The sequence below is a fragment of the Eptesicus fuscus genome, chromosome 12, assembly GCF_027574615.1.
Source record: "Eptesicus fuscus isolate TK198812 chromosome 12, DD_ASM_mEF_20220401, whole genome shotgun sequence".
NCBI lineage: Eukaryota > Metazoa > Chordata > Mammalia > Chiroptera > Vespertilionidae > Eptesicus > Eptesicus fuscus.
Genome location: NC_072484.1, coordinates 12,576,155 through 12,594,843, shown reverse-complemented (window position 1 = coordinate 12,594,843; position 18,689 = coordinate 12,576,155). Strand labels below are relative to the sequence as shown.

Genomic DNA, 18,689 nt, shown 5'->3' with positions numbered 1-18,689 from the left:
TAAAATGGAGTTGGCCATGACAGTTATGCCAAGTGCTATGTCAAGACTAAGGTAAGGGGCTGCAACAGGAATGCCCTTAGGAGGGGATTGGAATGACCAAAGTCACAATGTGTCTAGACACTTGGACAAGGGCTCCATCTAGACAATGAGTGGGACCTCCATCCCTTATCCTATATAATAAAACCCTAATATGCAAATCGACCAAACGATGGAACAACCAGTCGCTATGATGCGCACTGACCACCAGGTGGCAGACACTCAATCCAGGAGCTGCCCCCTGGTGGTCAGTGTGCTCTCACAGGGGGAGCACCACTCAGCCAGAAGTCTGAGTTCAGTGGCGGTGGCAGGAGCCTCTCCCACCTCTGTGGCAGCGCTAAGGAGCAGTGAGCCGAGCAGTAAGGAGCAGCGAGCAGGCAGGGGATAAGGAGGGGTTCTGGACTGTAAGAGAGACCCTGGACTGCGAGAGGGCGCAGGCCGGGCTCAGGGACCACCCCTCTTCCCCCCCACCCCCAGTGCACGAATTTCATGCACCAGGCCTCCAGTGGGCTATAAAACTCAGAGCTCTGACCACCCAGTCCTTGAGCTTGGTACCATGGGTCATGCTCGGAGCCCTGCCAGACTTCCACTCCACTGGACATGTGCCACCGCTGTAGCCACCTGGCTTGAGAATGACACCCGCCTCTCCACCTGTGATGCTGCCAGTGACTGGGACTTGGTGCCAGATGCTTGCTCCGCTCACTTCTGTTGCATAAGCTCTCACTCTTTGTCTCTGTTATCTGTGTGATTCTATTGGCTTTTTGGGGAGGTCTCCCCTAATTAACCAGTGATTCCTTTTAGGGATGCTCCCTTGTTCACCACAATGAGGTATGCCACAGTAATAAAATAAGACAGACTCCCTAGGGGCTTACATTCTAGAGCCACACACAACCTCTGGGTTATCCCTACTTTTTATAAATAAGTATGCACCTCACAGGGCTCACAAGAATCTATAATAATAAAAGCATAATGTGCTAATTAGACTGGACAGATGAACGACCTTCCGGATGTCCTTCCGGACAAAGCCGGGGCTGCGAGGGCTGAGCTTCTTGCACAAATTTCATGCATCGGGCCTCTAGTGAGAGAATAAATGGTGAACACTGCAAAAATGCAAACAGAAAAAGGCCAATCTGATGTGCACTGTGCAGTCTATCCCCAATCTGGTCTCCTAGTAACAAGATGGAGAAAATTATGAGAGGCCTTAGCCATTCAAAATTTTTTACTGTCAAACCCAGGCCATACTAAGCAGTTCATTTAGAGATCATTGTAAGCCAGGGTGGGGAACCTTTTTTTCTGCCAAGGGCCACTTGGATATTTATAACATCATTTTTGGGCCATACAAAAGTATCAACTTAAAAATTAGCCTGCTATATTTGGTCAAACATTTAATTAACTCAACCATAATGCCCTGGTAGGGCCAGACGAAGTGATTTCACAGGCCTTATATGGCCCGATGGCCAGACGTTCCGTACCCCGTTCTAAGCAGTTCACTAAGATTCTAAATTGGAATTTAAAAATCAAGTACCAAATTCAATAGCTCACCTCTGGAAACACATAAAATGAAAACTCTACTCTTTTGCTGACAGTTTTGCTATACTACGGTAACCCATTCAGAAAGAGTTTTAATTTAATTCCACAACTACAAAACACAGCACTGTTGAACTGGCAGTCAAGAAGAAACACAAAACACCACTCACTAACTGGTTTCTTGTGATGGTGTGTCTCCTTGGCATCTCTTTTTCTATGGGAGGGATGTGGGAAAGGAACACCGGCATTTCTAAAACAAGCATGGGACTTGCGCCTTGCACACAAAATAATACATGACTGATTTTTCTTGGGAATATACAATGCATATTTTCATTTCATTTTACTGAAAGCCACAAAAAGGAAGAGCTATAGAATAGTTTTGAGGACACAGTATGGCCACAAATATGGGTGGTGGATAAACAATGAGTGAAGAAGATGAACTCCTAATAGGTTTTAATGTGTAGTTAAGACTGAGTACATGATGTAAAGTATCTGCAAAATGCTGAGCACATTTTAATGGCTGCCACATCCTCAAAACAGCATCACCTGTCCCCTTTAAAGCACCAGCTGGGCCCTAGCCAGGTTTCTTAGTGGTTAGAGCGTGAGCCAGTGGACTCAAGGGTCTTTGGTTCGATTCAGTCAAAGGCACATATCTTGGTTGCAGGCTGGATCCCCAGTTCCTGTAGGGCTGCATGCAGGAAGCAACTGATCATCTCTTTCTCTCTCTCTCTCTCTCTCTCTCTCTCTCTCTCTCTCTCTCCCCCTCCCCGCCCCACTCCCTTCCACTCTCTAAAAATCAATGGAAAAAATATTAACAAAAAAATTGGTGATTACCAGCTAAGGAAAAACAGATGTTTCTTACAAAACAAAAAAGCCTTAAAAAAAAAAAAAAAGGCTTTTCAAAATCCTTTTAGGATTAATGACAATATTTGGCCTAGTTTCACAAAAACAATAATGCAACATCTCTTTAAAAAAAAGGCAATGTGTTCCCCTGAAACAAGCATCAAGTGCTGTCATGCTTTTTTTCTCCTGCCAATTACAAATTCTCTTCCAGGGAAGGACATCCTGGCTTGAAATATGCTGTGACATTAAAACATCTCCTGACTTGAGACACTAGGACATAAATTTTATCTAAATAAATTTTAAACGTTTTCTGAATCAGAGAAAGGCGCTACTGTTTGGTGTTAGCATCAAGTATTGGGCAGTGTTCCTTATGCATCTGTGGTAACTTTTAAAGGGGAACAAACTTAGAATTCATTATATTTCACACTACACATTACATGAGGAATTTTGAACCCAGCTGGGATACATGCCCTCGGAAAGGTTCTTGGGGACAGGAAGCCTTATCTTTCTGTATCATTGCACCCCACACTGCTGTGCATTGCGTGGAACCTGCATTTAAGCAGTTCCTGGGGATGTGTCAACAACGGCCAAGTACTATAACCTGAAGAATGAAGCTGGTAAAACAAGCAGATTCCAAATTGAATTTGTACAGAAATAAAACCGCGTCTAATAATGCAATTGCTGAGTATGGGCCACTTGCCCTTCTCAAGAATAAAAAATATGCTCCTGGTGTCAGCAGAGGATCTTCACTTTCAAAAGGGAAAAAAAACAAAACAAACAAAACAAAAAACCCGCGATATTTCTGCCTCTCTAATTCTAAACAGCTGAATCATTCACATATTCACCTGCCCGCAATTCTTCCAAGAACTGTCAATGCGGGCTTTGCTTTCTGGAAAGTCCGAATTTATTAAGACCTTCCCTAGAAGAGCATGGAAGAATTACAGGAAATGAAAGTGATTCCCAAAAAGACGCTCACTTAAACAGGAGCTGCGTTATCCTTAATCAAACAGGAGGCCCTGACAATTACATCCATCTCTAGAGAAGGAAAAATACTATGCCGAGAAAACATTCGTCCATCCAACGAGTATTTATCAAATGTCTACTTGGCGCAATGAACATGGGCACACGGACGCTGGGATAGGGGTGCTGGGGGCCGTCTGCTCCACCGCGGGGCGCATCGCCCGGCCAGACGCGCCCCAGATGCGCGAGCCAGGGGTCCAAGGTGCAGCCCCTCGGACGCCCCGGGGACCCCTCGCACCGACGCCACACAGGTCTCCCTAGCTACCCGGGTTCAGCAGGGGCGAGATGAACTAATCGGTCCAGCCACTGCGGTTAGGGCCAACGCACACCCCGGCTGCCGCGGACCCGTAAGGCCGTGGGATCCTCGCACCAACGCGAAGATGGCCCCGTGCCCGAGGGGACATAGTGGGGCATAGGAGTGGCTTCTGTGGGCCCTAGAGAATCTCGGGAGGGTGCACTGGGGCTGGAGGCCCCTGGGGCTAAGGGTTTTAGAGACCGCGATGTGCAGAGGTGTGGGGGCCCCAGAGGCTCCCAGAGGGACGCGTTGGGAGGCAGTCGACCGGGGATGGGCCTGGGATGGAGACCCCCCTCAGGACGCGCGCGGCCAGACGCTCACCCAAACAGCCCTCGGAGGAAGGAGTGGGAGGCCTTAAGTCGCTTTTCGGCATCCGCCATCAGCTGGACTGCCTCGCGCTCCTTCCCTGCGTTGTCCATACTTCCTAACGCCGCCGCCACAGCCTCCTCTGCCGGCTGGGTGCGCCTACCACGCCTTCGCTCTCTTCTGGCAAGGCGGCGAGCGCAGGCGTGGTGAGCGCAGGCGCGGTGCGCACAGCCTGCCGGAATTTGTAGTCCGGGACCCACCCTGGAGGCGGGAGCGCAGGCGCGGCGCGTAGGTTGTTTCTGCTGGGGTCAAGGACAGTTCCCAGCAGGGTGCAGAACCGGCCTGGGTGGGGTCGGATCTCCCTGACCGCTGGCACTGGCAGTGGGGTCCTAGGCCAAGGTGAACTTTAATCCTTTAAGTATGCAGAAAATGGAAAATGACCCCTGGCTTCCAGAAAGATCACCTTAAACACTCAGCATTATTTTGGTTCAGGAATTCCTGCTCAGCACAACTGACACGTGGCCAGGGGGTGGATGAGATACCTGGATCACAGAATGGAATGCTCAACCTACAGTCTAGTTTTGCAAAAGGAAATCCAGAGCAGCCACACACAAAAATAACTTCATTAATTCTGTGATGCCCATTTACCCACTCACCCACCCAGTAACAGCTGGCAGAAAGCCATTTTTACCTCCAGAGCAAGACATTTAAGAATGTATCATTATCTTCCAATATAAATTCAGAGTTATTTTTCAGTCTCCCCATATTGCAACCTTCTAGTGGTCCTTTCTTGCTTGATTGTAATTGAGTTGCATATATGCAACATATACATAATCCACTGTTTTTATTGACCGAATTCTTTTCAATGGATGTGAGCCATTGAGTTCTCTTTATCCTTTACATAATGTTTTCCATTGGCAGTGGATCTCCTGGGACACACTTTCTGACTTCCAGGAAAAATTCTAATCTCCTAGGAGAAGTATCCATAGATAGATGCCATTGTCTGCCAAAGATTTCCAGGACTGTCCCAGAGGGAGTTATTATTATTTTTTTAATACAAAGCCTAGTCTAGATCGTTTACATTTGGCAATGCTAAAGCAGAGGTGGTTAGGCAAATATAAAGATCACTGCCAAATGAGAGCTTGTGACAATTTCAAACTATTAATCAGTACCCTGTGGTTACTGCCACACAAAATATATCTAAGACAATGCAGTTTGCTTTTAGAGAGCAAGGCAATAAGGCCCAAACTCCTAGAAAGATAACTAAAGCAAACGTCACAGAGTATATGCATTGCAATGTTATCTGTAGGGAGCTCTCCATGTACCTACCTACCTGTTGCTGGGGGGAGAGGGAGAGTGAGCTTCTTGTGATATCATGAGAAAGGGAATTTTCTGAGACTCGCATGGGAGGGTGAGATATTGTAGAAAGCTTTATTTCTGTGGAATTAAATCCCTGAGTTTTCCAGGTTCCATTTCCCTTGGTCCCACCAAGGAAGAAGTCCAGCTTTGCCTTTAGCAGGGCTGGGATTAAAGCCATTGCCCAGAGTTTCCGTTCCATGTTGGGGCAAGTCTAATCCGGCAGGCTAGCTTAGTGTGTGTTCCCCGCTGCAGTCCATCAGTCCATTGCATGTGGGGTCTGCATGGGCCACACGGCTATGGAGAAACATGGGCAAATGTAAGAGAGTCACAAGAGCCAAGAGAGTGAGAATTCCTTTGTCTTGGGATTATATATCCCCAAATTTTCACAGGCTTGCAGTGGCCCCAGTCCTTCTAGCAAACGATTTCTGTTCCCAAGTTTGACTGACAGGCACCTTCCCTACGTCACCCTGACTTTACTGCACATGTGTCCATCTCCCCCACCCCTAGTGATCTTTGGGGAATGGGCCAGTGATTCCCTGGGGAGTCTAAAGTTCCAGCTTCCTGGTGAAGATGCCCAGATGGCTGTGCTTATAATGTCTGGCCTCCCCTTTTGCTCCTTTCCTATTATTAATAACTAGCTTATTACAACCATATCAGCTGGACTCCAAAAGTAGAAGGAAATCTCAGTTCTTCAAGTAGAGTTTATTTACTATTACTATATGAATTATTCTAACTTGTGTACTTTTGGGGCAGGAAATTGGAGGTGGCAGTAAATGCAGGGGTAAAGAGGAAAACTGAAAAGAACAACAACAACAAAAAAAACCACGTAAGCACTTGAAAAACAGAGCAGTTTATGAGTGAGGCAGGATAGTAAGAAGCTAGGAAAATACTTTGATACGTGGAATACGGAAACTAAGAGAGTTAAATGGCCAACAGTTTACAGCCAGCTAGTAAGTCACAAAATCCTACCTTCCATAATCAAGGACACAAGAGTAAACGGTTTACACTTCACCAGAGGGTAAATAGCTTAAATCATCCTACTCAAAGAGATAGTTATTGGAAGTCCAATTACGACCATTTGCCAACCACATACAAGGACAGATGAAATTATGGGAATGAATCTCATTTTGGTGTATCAGCATAAAATTGATGAATATTGTATGAGATCTTCCCTTGAGACCTCCCCTAAATTCCCAGTCTTTAAAACCTTCAAGACAAAGGACCCAGCAAAGCTCTCCCTCCCAGGAGCATGCCCATACCATTCTTTCCACCCCCCCCCACCCCCCCGCCGTCCCCATCCAGGCATGCATCTACTAAGGGATCCCAGGAGACTTGCAACCAGAGGAGCAATGGGCAGTGGCCGCCCACCCCTGGCTAACCCCTTGAACTTGTTTCCAAGATCCCTTTTCTCTGACTTTCCAATGAGCCTCACCTTGGCTCACTTCTTTCCTGTAACATTTCTAGAGAGCCGAAGCAGCCCCGCCTCTCTCTCCTGTTGCTTCTATCCTAGGCTCTTCCTGTTTCACTGTCCCTAGCTTTAATCAAAGTACTGTCTACATCACCTGTACTTACGCTGTGAAATCTCTCCTGCATGAAGTCTAGAACCCACACACTACAGGCCGGCCAGAGGTATGCCTGTTCTGGATGGTCCCTGCCCAATAACATGGGGATTTAATGGAGCAGGGCCACCTCAAAAGCTCTGAAGTGCAGCATCAGAATGGTGATTAAAACTGTTCCCAAACTTGGCTCAATGTGGAAACTCTAAAGAATGTCCAAGAAATTCTTGGATTCCTAAGTCACTAGCTTTTTGTATCAGGAGCTCCTAGAGTTGGGGTCCAGGGAGTGTACATTGTAAGAACTCTCCACAACTATGCTAAAACTTACAATTCTAGATCCTCCCATCTAGTCAGCTGGAAAGGAGGTGGAATGGACTGCCTTCTCTAAATTAGAACTTGTGAGTTAAGGGTTTCAGGGATATATATTAGAATTTCTTTTGTTTCTGGGTATTTCTCTCTCTCTCTCTCTCTCTCTCTCTCTCTCTCTCTCTTCTCTCTCTCTCTTTCTCTCAGTAAACCTACAGGAACTCCCACTGTCCCCCAGTCCACACCCAGAGGCTAGGTGAGCAGACGTGACAGGGCAGAGAGACAAACCTGATAGAGTGAGGACTGAGGAAAGGGACAGATGAGGAATCTGAAGGAGTTTGAGAAAACAGCAGAAGCAGGAAAGACACTCTGACCTCCCCATACCCTTCTCCTTTGAAAGGAAGAGACAAATGTCCCCTGTGTAAAGTACCCTCCAGGTACCAGAAGGAAGGAAAACATCTTTATCACTAGAGGTGGGGAATTTAGCGTCATGAAGGCTTTATAAACAAACCTTGAGACTTCTTTACCACTTACTACCCCTGCTCAAACTCCTTTGTCTTGTCAATTCTTTAAAAATCTGTTTCTTTGTCTACAGGCATACAAGCTTTCTGCTCTGATCACTTCTTTGGATTGCCATTCTCTTGTCAGGTCTCCCACATAAACGTAAAAATTCAATTAAATGTGTGTTTTTCTCTGGTTAGTCTGTCTTATACCAGTTTAATTCTTAGGCCAACCCAGAGACCCAAAGAGGGTCCAGGAAAAATTCCTCCCTTTTATAAGCAACACCCAAACGTTAGAAATCAGCTTCCTTTTTTGAAAAATATTATTTTTAATTTTTCAATTACAGATGACATATATTAGATCCAGGTGTACAACATAGTTATTTTACATTTATGTCACTTATGAAGTAATCACCTCAATGAGTCTAGTACTCATCTGATACTATACATAGTTACTCCAGTATTACTGACTATATTCCCCATGCTGTACTTACAGCCCTGTGACTGTTTTATAACCAGCAATTTATTCAATGTAATCCCTCCCCTTTTTTCACTCACCCACCATGGCCCCTCCCACTTGGCAACCATCACAACTGCATGATTACATTCTGAATAAGCTAAGTTCACAATGTATTCCTCCCTCACAAGGAGGTGGGGCTTACCTCACAAAGCTCTGCTGGGGTCATACTAAGATAGCCCAAGCCAGTGCCAGGGCCTGCAGGCACAGTGAGATCCAGCAGGCAGAAATCGGTGGTGAGTAGCTGGCAGGTGAGTACAGAGAACCTCTAGAGAAGCATAGGAAATAGCTGATGGCTGGGTGAGATAGTTGGAACCCAAAGTAGGTAACTGGAATGTCCCTGACCCTGTTCTATGCTCCTGATTTCTTATATCCCAGTTCAAATATCATGGTCTCCATAAGCCTTTCCCTATTTCCATGAATGGTGTTCCTCTGTCCAATACACCAGGTCTTATTGCACAGCACTGTAGAGTTCTGTTTTGGGTCTTTCTTCCGTTGTAGGTGTAAAGGCAGGGAGAAGGTCTTACCCATCTTGGCAGGTGTTTAGAAATTACGCCTGTCTGAAACACCAAAGAACCGAATGGGGTGGAAAATGACCTGAGAGTAGGTTGGACAGCCATGCAGAGAGATTTCTCTGCCTGGTCCTTCCGTCCAATTGTGGGCAGGGTGTTGAAAGAAAGAGGTCCAGGTCTCAGTCTCTGTTTAAATGCAGGCAGCTGTCTTCGAGAAAGTCTGCATTGGCGAGGGCTGTGGATGAGCAGTGAGCGAGCCTGAAGGCGCAGTGGATAGCAGGTTTCTGAAGCTGCAGACATGGGAGCTGAATGCTGGAGAAACCTTCTGCTGTTGTTGGCTGCTCTGGTCCTGACGGCCAAATTGGGTCACTTTCAAAGGTGGGGAGGCTTCCAGGAGAAGTCTACAAGCAAGAAAAACATGAATTCAACACTCAAATTCTTTATTGAAAACTACAACAATGTGAGCAATGACACCTACTTATTTCGAGTAGACAAGCTACTTCAAAGTTATATGCAGGTTTGTATCTGGTTTCTCTGAATATGGGTAGTACTCTCATTCTTGCCCTTTATTTATTTATTTATTTATTTATTTAAATTTTTTTCCCCTTAAAAAAATTTTTTTTTATTGATTTCAGAGAGGAAGAGAGAGAGAGATAGAAACATCAATGATGAGAGAGAATCATTGATTGGCTGCCTCCTGCACCCCACCCCCTCCACCCCCCTACTAGAGATTGCGCCTGCAACCCGGGCATATGCCCTTGACCAAAATGGAACCCGGAACCTTCAGTGCCCAGACTGATGCCCTGTCCACTTAGCTAAACCAGCCAGGGCTATTTATACCTTTTTTTGTTTGTTTTTGTTTAAATTTCTTTATTGATTAAGGTATCACATATTTGTCCTCATCCCCCCGTTCCCATCCCATACCCCTCCCCACGCATGCCCCCACTGGTTAGGCTCATATGCATGCACACAAGTCCTCTGAGGCCCGACAGTCTGATCCATGCCTCCCTGTTTCTGGGTCTTTTCTTGTTCATCAGTCTATGTTGTTCATCATTTCCCCTAGATGAGTGAGATCATGTGCTACTAGAAATACACTTATAAGAACCGAAAATGAGACAAGCAATAATGGTTATGCTGAAATCTTGCCCATTTTTTACATTGAATTTATTGGGGTGACACTGGTAAACAATATGATACAGATTTCAGGTGCACAATTGTACAACACATCATCTGTACACTGTATTGTGTGTTCACCACCCCAAGTTAAGTCTCCATCCATCACCATTTATCCCCGCCCCATACCTTCCATCACCTCCTCTCTTCCCCTGCCCTTAGCAATCACCACATTGTTGTCCATAAGTTTTCCATCATTACTTTTTCTAAATATCTTTTTGATTTCTTGCTCTCTCTCCTCTTTCTGGCACCCCTATGATGCAAATGCTGGGTCCTTCTTTGTCTTTTATTATAGCCTTTTTTTTTTTCTGTTTTGCTTAATCCTTCCAACCCCACTGGAACACCACCGCCCCTCCCTGAGCTGTCTGCCTACTCTCTATCTATGAGTCTGTCTCCATTCTGCTTGGTAGTTCAATTTGTTCATTAAATTCCACATATGAGTGAAATTGTATGTTACTTGTTTTTCTCTGACTGGCTTATTTCACTCAGCATAATATCCTCTAGGTCTGTCCCTGTTGCAGATGACAAGACTTAATTCATTTTTATGGCTGAATTATATTCCATTGTATAGATCTTTATCTTTACCCATTCATCTATTTTTTTCTTAATATATTTTTATTGATTTCAGAAAGGAAGGGAGAGGGAGAGAGAGATAGAAACATCAATGATGAGAGAGAATCATTGATTGGGGGCCTCCTGCACACCCCCCACTGAGAATCAAGCCCACAACCTGGGCATGTGCCCTGACCAGGAATAGAACCAGGACATAGTCTGATGCTCAACCATGCTGGCTGGGCTATCCATTCATGTATTGATGGACACTTAGGTTGCTTTTATATCTTGGCTACTGTAAATAATGCTGCAATAAACATACAAATGTATACATCCTTTTGATTTAGTGTTTTGGGTTCCTTTGAATAAATACCCAGAAATAGAGATGTTATGTCTTTCTTTCTCTTTTGTTATAGCTTTTGTTTTAAAGTCTATTTGGTTTGGTATAAGTATTGCTACCCCACATTTTTTCATATTTTTCCATATTTCAATAATACCCCATATTATTCATATTTTTTATCTTTTTCTCCTTAAAGAAGACCCTATAAAATTTCTTGTAATGCTGGTTTTGTGGTAATAAACTCCTTTTAGCTTTGTCTTGTCTGGGAAGCTCTTTATCTGTCCTTCAATTCCAAATGATAGCTTTGCTAGGTAGAGTAATCTTGGTTGTAGGTCCTTGTTTTTCCTCACTTAGAATATTTTATGTCAATCCCTTCTAGCTACAAAGTTTCTGTAGAGAAAGCAACTGACAAACTTATGGGAGTTCCCTTATAGGTAACTAACTGCTTTTCTCTTGCTGCCTTTAAGATTCTCTCTTTGTCTTTAACCTTTGGCATTTTATTATGATGTGTCTTGGTGTGGGCCTTTTTAGGTTCATCTTGTTTGAACTCTGTGCTTCCTGGACTTCTATGTCTATTTCTTTCACCAAGTTAGGGAAGTTTTCCATCATTATTTTTTTCTAAATAGCTTTTCAATTTCTTGCTCTCTCTTCACCTTCTGGCATCCCTATGATGCAAATGTTGGTATGCTTGAAGTTGTCCCAGGAGCTTCTTACACTATCCTCATTTCTTGGGTTCTTTTTCTTTTTGCTGTTCTGATTGGGTATTTTCTGCTTCCTTATATTCCAAATTACTGATTTAATACTCTGCTTCATCTACTTTACTGTTGATTCCCTTTAATTTAGTCTTTATTTTGTGTAGTGTATTCTTCATTTCTGCTGATTCTTTTTTTTTTAATGATTTTCCTGTCTTTTATGCTGTTGAAGTTCTCACTGAGTTTCCTGAGCATCCTTATAAGCACTGTTTTGAACTGTGTATCTGGTAACTTTCTTGCCTCCACATCATTTAGTTCTTTTTCTGAAGATTTCTCCTGTTCTTTCACTTGGGACCTGTTTCTTTGTTTCCTCATATTGGCTGCTTCCCTGTGCTTATTTCTATATATTATATAGAGCTGCTATATCTCCTAGACTTGGTAGAATGGCCTAATGTAGTACGTGTCCTGCAGGGTCCAGGGGCACAGCCTCCCCAGTCACCCATGTTGGGTGCTTTACGTATGGCCCTTGTATGGGCTGTAGGCACTGTCCTGTTGTAGTTGAGCCTTGATTGCTGTTGGAACATCACTGGGAGGGACTGACCCCAGGCTGATTGCTGACCAAACTGACGGCAACTACAATGGGGGAGCTGCTTGCAGGGTTGACCCCGTAGAGCAGGACTTTCTTCAGTGGGGCTTTGGTGCCTGCTGAGGCTGCACCCTTAGTGTGTTACTCATGAAGGTTGTTGGGTTGTAATCTGGCATGTTATGAAGCTGTCCACCATATGCACTGGCTCTGGGACCTCCTGGAAGGTACAAGGTCAGCCACCACCTGTGCCCTGCCTGGGCCCACCCAGCATGAGCTACAGAGCAATCTGCAGATGGTTGCTACTTTTCCTGGACTAGGATGTGTCCAGAAAAAGCCAAACTGTGAACCAAGTCTGGCTGCCACTAGTGTTGGCCTTGGGGCCACTTAGCATTATATACAGGGTATGCAGAAGCCAGACACTGCTTGTTTGAGAGATTCTAGAAAAATCTGAAGCATGAGCCAAAATAGGTCATTTGTATGGAAAAACCACTGGCCCCAAAGTTGGGTGGGGCAGTGTCTCAGGGAATTACTAGGGCAGGGTGAACAGTGTTAGCCAGGTTGATGGAGACTTAGATATAGCACCTGGCTGCCAGCTCTTTGGGCAAAAGGCGCAGCAAAGGAACAATATCTGCCAGCACTTCTGTCTGGGAGAAAGCTGCTCCTCTAGCTTTTGTAGTCAAGATATCCCTCCGGATTTTTAACCAGCACATGTGGGTATGGAACCAGTTCGTTTCATGTCTCCACCCTTCCTACCAGTCTCAACGTGGCTTCTTCTTTATATCCTTAGTTACAGGACTTCTGTGAAGCTAAATTTCAGGCATTCTGAATAATGGTTGTTCTGTAATTTAGTTGTAATTTTTGATGTGGTTGTGGGAGGTTCCCAGTACCGCATTTACCTGCACCACCATCTTGTCCAGACTGTTTTCTCTAACAGTCTCATTTGGCAAAATATAAGTGTTCTCTGTAGGTTCTCCTCAACAATAGTATTTCAATGTCCAGGGCTGTAAAATCTAAGTCTGGACTTTCTAGCTGTGTTCTATAGAAAATGAATTATACAGAGGGTTTTTTGTTTGTTTGTTTTTTGTTGTTTTAGCAGGAGGAGACCCAGGGGAGTGAGGGCTAGGCTTCAGTCAGATAATCTCTTCTCTGTTTTTTGTGTAAAATTTTCTGATATCAATTGAAGGATGATAGAAGATGAAAAAAGTTGTTTTAAAATCACTTTTGTTTGTCTAACCTCTCCTCAAGGTCAGATAGTAATGTTAAAAACAAAAATTTTAACTTTCATGACTGAAAGTTTAAAAGTGCTAGTCAAAAAGAAGATTGATCTTGAGGCATAAAGTCCAAACCACCAGCAGATGGTTTGAAGGAAAAGACACATATAACCCATTGACTTGGACTCTGCAAGCATTTTTATACATCAAGTGGGGGAAGGGGAAAGAAAAATTTACATTAGCTATAGGCAAAATGGTGGGAGAAAGCGGGGCCAGCTCTGAAGTAGGTGCAGAGTTTGCAAAAAGAAAGGTCTATTCCTGTTGATGGGCTATGGGCAGCATTCTGGAAAGCCCACATGTGAACAATGGAGCCTCCTGGAGTTTGATGGTTCCTGGCTAAAAGACTCTGTAGAAATAGCCAACTGGAAATTAATTCGAAATTCCAACAGACAGAAGGAATGAGAGCAGTCTTTTGTTAGCTGACCTTCAACCATTAACAGATGGACAGTTCTGTCTCTTTTCTCTCACTCTCTGACCTCTGTAATTTAATTTAGAACATCTCAGAATTTTCTCCTTATCAGTAAAATATGTAAATTAGGTCAAAGGCAATACTACATCTTAGTTCTATTATGTAGTATTGAACTAATAAGAAAAATTAATAGATTAGAACAGTGATTTTCAACCTTTTTCATACCATGGCACACATAAAATAATTAGTAACATCATGTGGCACATCAAAAAATATATTTTTTGCCTATCTGACCAAAAATAGGTATAATTTTGATTCATTCACATCAGATGGCTATTGTTGTGTTGGCTGCTGTCATTTTTTTATTTGACAATCTAATGGAAAAGAAATTAGTGCCCTTGACTAAATAGTCAGGTATTGCTTTTTTTTTACGACACACCAGTGTGCCTCCTGCGACACATGGATTGGAAATCGCTGGACTGATTAGAGAGGAGCAGTGGGAATGAGAAAAACAGCCAGGGCAGAGGGCAGAGAGGGATGCGCAGTGTTAATGAGACACAACTGGGCCTCATAGGCATCAGCTTGTTCTTTCTCAGTAGCTCACCCTTGACACAAAATTGTGGCTTGTTAAAGCCTAGGACATTGAGGTGACTTGGCCACAAGGTGGCAGCCCTTGACCAAATTTCTTGTGGAAGTTGGCTTGTTCGCCTCCTGTCTTCCCAAGGATAAATCTGACCATCTCAGGAGGCCTGTCTTATGGAATCAATCCATTGTCATTAACAGTTACCTCTGACAGAGTTGTTTGTGAGTAAACGTGTGATGTCATTCAAATGGATGAATTGACAGAGTGAATATACCTGTTGGTAGCCGGGTGATCTGGGGCAAGGATCCCTAGGCATCCCCACACCTGTTACGGCATGGCTGTGTTTGTTCTAACACCTCACAGAGGGATACAGGAGGTGGGCACCTTCTGAGTTTGACGTCCAGATCCTCCTAATCCTGGGATTTTGGTCAAGTGCCATCCATGCTTGCAGCCTCAGTTTACTCACTTGCAAAGTAAGCAGAAAAGAGTGAAGCAGCATTTATGAAAATATTTGTATTGTTATGATTATTCCTATATTATTTAACAGTCAAATCTATTGATAAGAAAGCACTACATTCATTGGAATGTCAGTTAAATTTATGGCCAATGTTTTAGTTTCTTCATGCATGCAGAATGCGCTGAACGTCAGTGCGGCAGTGCTTGGCACACGCCCTGCAAGCTGCCAAGACTTGGACGAAACTGTCCCTTCATAAAGAACTCAGGAGCCCTGCATCCTGAGGTTCTTCCCTTAGCTGTGGGGACCAGGGTGCTGGTACTGCCCTCAGGCCTCCTCCCCCAGCCACACTGCACTCCTTGAGGCCTTTCCTCTTGGGCGGTGTGAGCACTCTCTCCCTCTATCACCACGCCAGGGAGTACAGCCTTCTTATGTGGTTGGCCACAGAATTTGGACAAGGAAGAAGGACCTTCTAGGATAGTGATGGCGAACCTATGACACGCGTGTCAGCACTGACACACGTAGCCATTTCTGATGATACGCGGCCGCTGAATAGGATAAAACATTTGCGAAATAATGTTTTTTCCTCAAAGTGACACACTACCCGAGTTATGCTCAGTTTTTTGGCGAAGTTTGACACACCAACCTCAAAAGGTTGCCCATCACTGTTCTAGGAGCTTCTCCCCTCCCCAGGCAGAACTCCCTAGTGACTAGTCCACACAGATATTGGGAAATTCAGCCATTTCCAACACAACCCATGTATTAGTTTCACCTCTGCGTGTGGGGCTTACCTGCCACCAAAGGCTCTCCCAGTCTTTTGCCCTTGCATCTTCGGATCTTGCACATGAACATGAGAACTACAAGAAGACAAGTCACAACAACAGGAAGTGGCTCTTGTGTGCATTCTCCATGGTTTATATATTCACCATTTCTGTACATCATCAGAGGAAATGGGCACTATTATTCACATTTTCTAGATGAGGAAACTGAGACTCAGCCAGGTGGAGGGACTCTACTTGATCAGATAAAGTTGGCAGGGGATAAAGCCAGAACTTGAGCTCAATTCTTCTGTCTTCTGTTTTGACACTCTCCCAACTCCATTGCTGCTTCAGAGTAATGTTCCCAACACTTGTTAAAACATTTAATAATTCGTAATTATGTAGTTACTTTGAAATGTATTTTGTGCATTCAGTGAAATGCATGCTTCTCTTAACCCATGTAACAACTCCTAGAATAGGCATAATTATTATCTATACTCTGGCGGTGAGGAAACTAAGGCTGCTAGGCTCCAGGTCACAGCATTACTGTATGGAGAACACATGTTCCAAACCAGTTAGATTCCCAAGCTTATGGTTTTTTTGTTAAAAATTTTAATGTTGACATTGTTGCAGGTATCCCCCTTTCTCTCCGCCCCCTTTGCCCAGCTTCACCCACAGGCACCTACCCCTCCCTTGGCCTTCACCAAACTATTGTTTGCAGCAGCCAGTCTGATCCACATGTCCATGTTTCCAGTTCTATTTTGTACATCAGACTATTGTGTTCATTAGATTCCACATCTTAGTGAGATCATATGGCGTTTATCTTTCTTTGACGTATTTAGCTGAGCATAATACTCTCCAGGTCCATCCATACTATTGCAAAAGGTAAGAGTTTCTTCTTTTTTTTTTACAGCCATGTAGTATTCCATTGTGTAAATATACCATAGCTTTTTTTATTCACTCATCTGCTGAGGGGCACTTGGGCCATTTCCAGATCTTGGCTGTTGTAAATAATGCTGCTGATATTGCTCGGCCTCTCAGCCAAGCACCTGCTCCAGGGGGCTCCCGCTTTGCGTGACTCCCCTTCTCTTACCAGTCTCTATGTTGTTTCTTCAGTGCTCCTTAGATATATGTCCAATCAGCGGCACTTCTCTCGGCTTTTCAAATTGATTGCGAAGTACTTGACCTGTAATTCCAGTTCTTGGCTGCGAGCAAGGGAGCGCAGCCCAAGTTACACTGCAGCCCGCTTGAATCCTCCACACTCATGTTTTGAGCTGTTGCTGACCGCCTCCCATCAGGTTGGCTGGGAAGGAGAGAAGGGAAGGAGAGAAGGAAAGGAGGACATGGCTGGAGGGGCTGGGAGAGCAGAGGGATAAGGTGTGCCTGGCTCTACGCATTCCGAGGACCATGTGTGCAGACCTGGGGGTGCTCTGGCACTGCCAGCCAGCCAAGCTCAATGTGTTGCCTACCTTGTCTGAGGATGCAGGGGGGAGAGGTGCGAGCCACCTGTGCCTGTCGCAGCGAGTGCAGTGCAGAGCCAGGGAACGGGTTGTGCACATGCTGGGCACTGACCAGGGGCCTTAGTGCCACTGTGCATCCTCAGGCTGGAGGGAGAGGAGGGGGCCGTGCTTGGGTGGGTGAGCCAGGCACAGGGATGTGGCTCCTGGGGCTTCCCTCTCCATTCTAGCCTTCCTTGGAGAGAGCCAGCGACTGGATACTTTGACTCAAAACTAACAGTGCTATTGCTTTTCTGCAGCTGACAACCGGAGTGGAGTATCTGGCCACCGTAAAGATTAGCCGGACCAAGTGCAAAAAGAACAGCACAAAGAGTCATGCATGCCCCCGACAAAGCGAGAAGAAGTTGAAGAAGGTGTGTGGTGGCAGTCATCTGAAAAGAGACTCCTAATCAAAGGGAGAAAAGTCAAAACTTTGAATGTTCACACAAATGGGACATTGACAGCTTTTACAGCTGTGTGCATTGGGGCATAGCCAGGGTACACCCCAGGGCTGCTGAAACCACCAGAGGTGCTGGGGGTCGGAGGGGGGCTCTCTAACTGCACAGTCCCCCCACCCTGGGCATGGCGCAGGCCTGGACCCTGGCCTCCAGGTCTCCTGGCCCACTCCCAGCCTTCAGTGGAAACAGCATTTTTCTTTCCGTGGGGACCTTGTTCTGTCATGGCTTGCACTCTCCAGGCCCCTGAGGATTGTTTAATTGCCTCCTTGTCTTCAAGAATTTGCTCACTCTTTTCCTGGTTCCTCTTGGTGGCGCCACCTACTGGCAAATATGAGTCTCCCTGTGCCTGAGTGCATGTGCCTGGGGACTGGGGTCTGAGGAGGGCTTTCCAGTTGTGCCTGCTCCAGCTGCCAAGTAGCTGGGCAGAGGGAGCCCCAGGTGACATTCCTGTTCTGGGCCTTGAACCCGTTCTGCCCCCTCCTGATGACTGAACAGATTCTCCCCACCGACATGGCCAGTGTGCAGCCTCAGTGATGGTTCTAAACTCCCACTGAGGGTCTCGGGGCAGGAGATTTCCCTGAAGGCTGATTGTGTCTTTCTCCTTCCACAGAGTTTCATTTGCGATTTTTTGATATACACTGTGCCCTGGATCAACTATTACGAGCTTTGGAACAACTCCTGTCAAGAGGCCTACTAGTAAATGGGTTTGTGCAAAGATCCTCGATGAAACCTTAGATGGCTGTGCTGTGCATTTTTTTGTGTGTGTGCATTTTCTATTACAGACTTCTGGAAGGACCTCATCCCCCTCAACAGGGTCTCACTACACACACACCCACACATGTACACACATATGCACTAACTCTCACACTCACAGTGCACACACACACATACACACACTCTCACATAAACCCAAACACACATTCACACACTCTCACTCACATTCACACTCATTCATGTACATAGACAGTGGTCTTTAAGAGGGCTGGTTCAATCTGAGCAGGAGGTTGTTACGTATTTGGAGGAATCTCATAACTTTTTCTACATCAGCCCGTATCTCTGAGGCACATCTTGACCTCTGACCTGAGCTTGAGGGAGTTCTGTTTCTTCTCAATGCACATACAACTCCGTGACTGACACGTG

At 45.1% G+C, this 18,689-nt stretch overlaps 2 protein-coding genes and 1 long non-coding RNA gene across 5 annotated transcripts in view; 2 read left to right on the top strand and 1 right to left on the bottom strand.

Annotated features, from left to right (window-relative positions):
- NAPB (NSF attachment protein beta) overlaps nt 1–4,200 on the bottom strand; it is a 37,233-nt gene extending 33,033 nt beyond the window's left edge. The window contains exon 1 of one of the 2 annotated variants that reach the window (XM_008141144.3): nt 4,043–4,200. In XM_008141144.3, coding sequence (XP_008139366.1) covers nt 4,043–4,140 — 98 coding nt within the window. In that variant the 5' untranslated portion in view covers nt 4,141–4,200. The remainder of the gene's footprint in view (nt 1–4,042) is intronic. The other variant, XM_054723780.1, reaches the window with a different exon arrangement.
- Nucleotides 3,739–8,522, top strand: LOC114231416 (uncharacterized). Of its 2 annotated transcripts, none has more exons than XR_008557610.1 (4): nt 3,739–3,844; nt 6,140–6,212; nt 7,844–7,911; nt 8,397–8,522. It is a non-coding gene; the product is annotated as an uncharacterized LOC114231416 (long non-coding RNA). The 2 variants fall into 2 exon arrangements; XR_003617374.2 differs by having other exon boundaries at nt 7,844–7,929.
- Nucleotides 8,523–8,932: 410 nt separating this feature from the next.
- On the top strand, nt 8,933–18,283 carry CSTL1 (cystatin like 1). The gene is made up of 3 exons (XM_008141301.3): nt 8,933–9,294; nt 17,352–17,465; nt 18,160–18,283. Exons 1-3 carry the CDS (start codon nt 9,076–9,078, stop codon nt 18,244–18,246), a joined length of 420 nt encoding a protein of 139 aa, XP_008139523.2. The 5' UTR covers nt 8,933–9,075; the 3' UTR covers nt 18,247–18,283.
- Nucleotides 18,284–18,689: the final 406 nt, after the last annotated feature.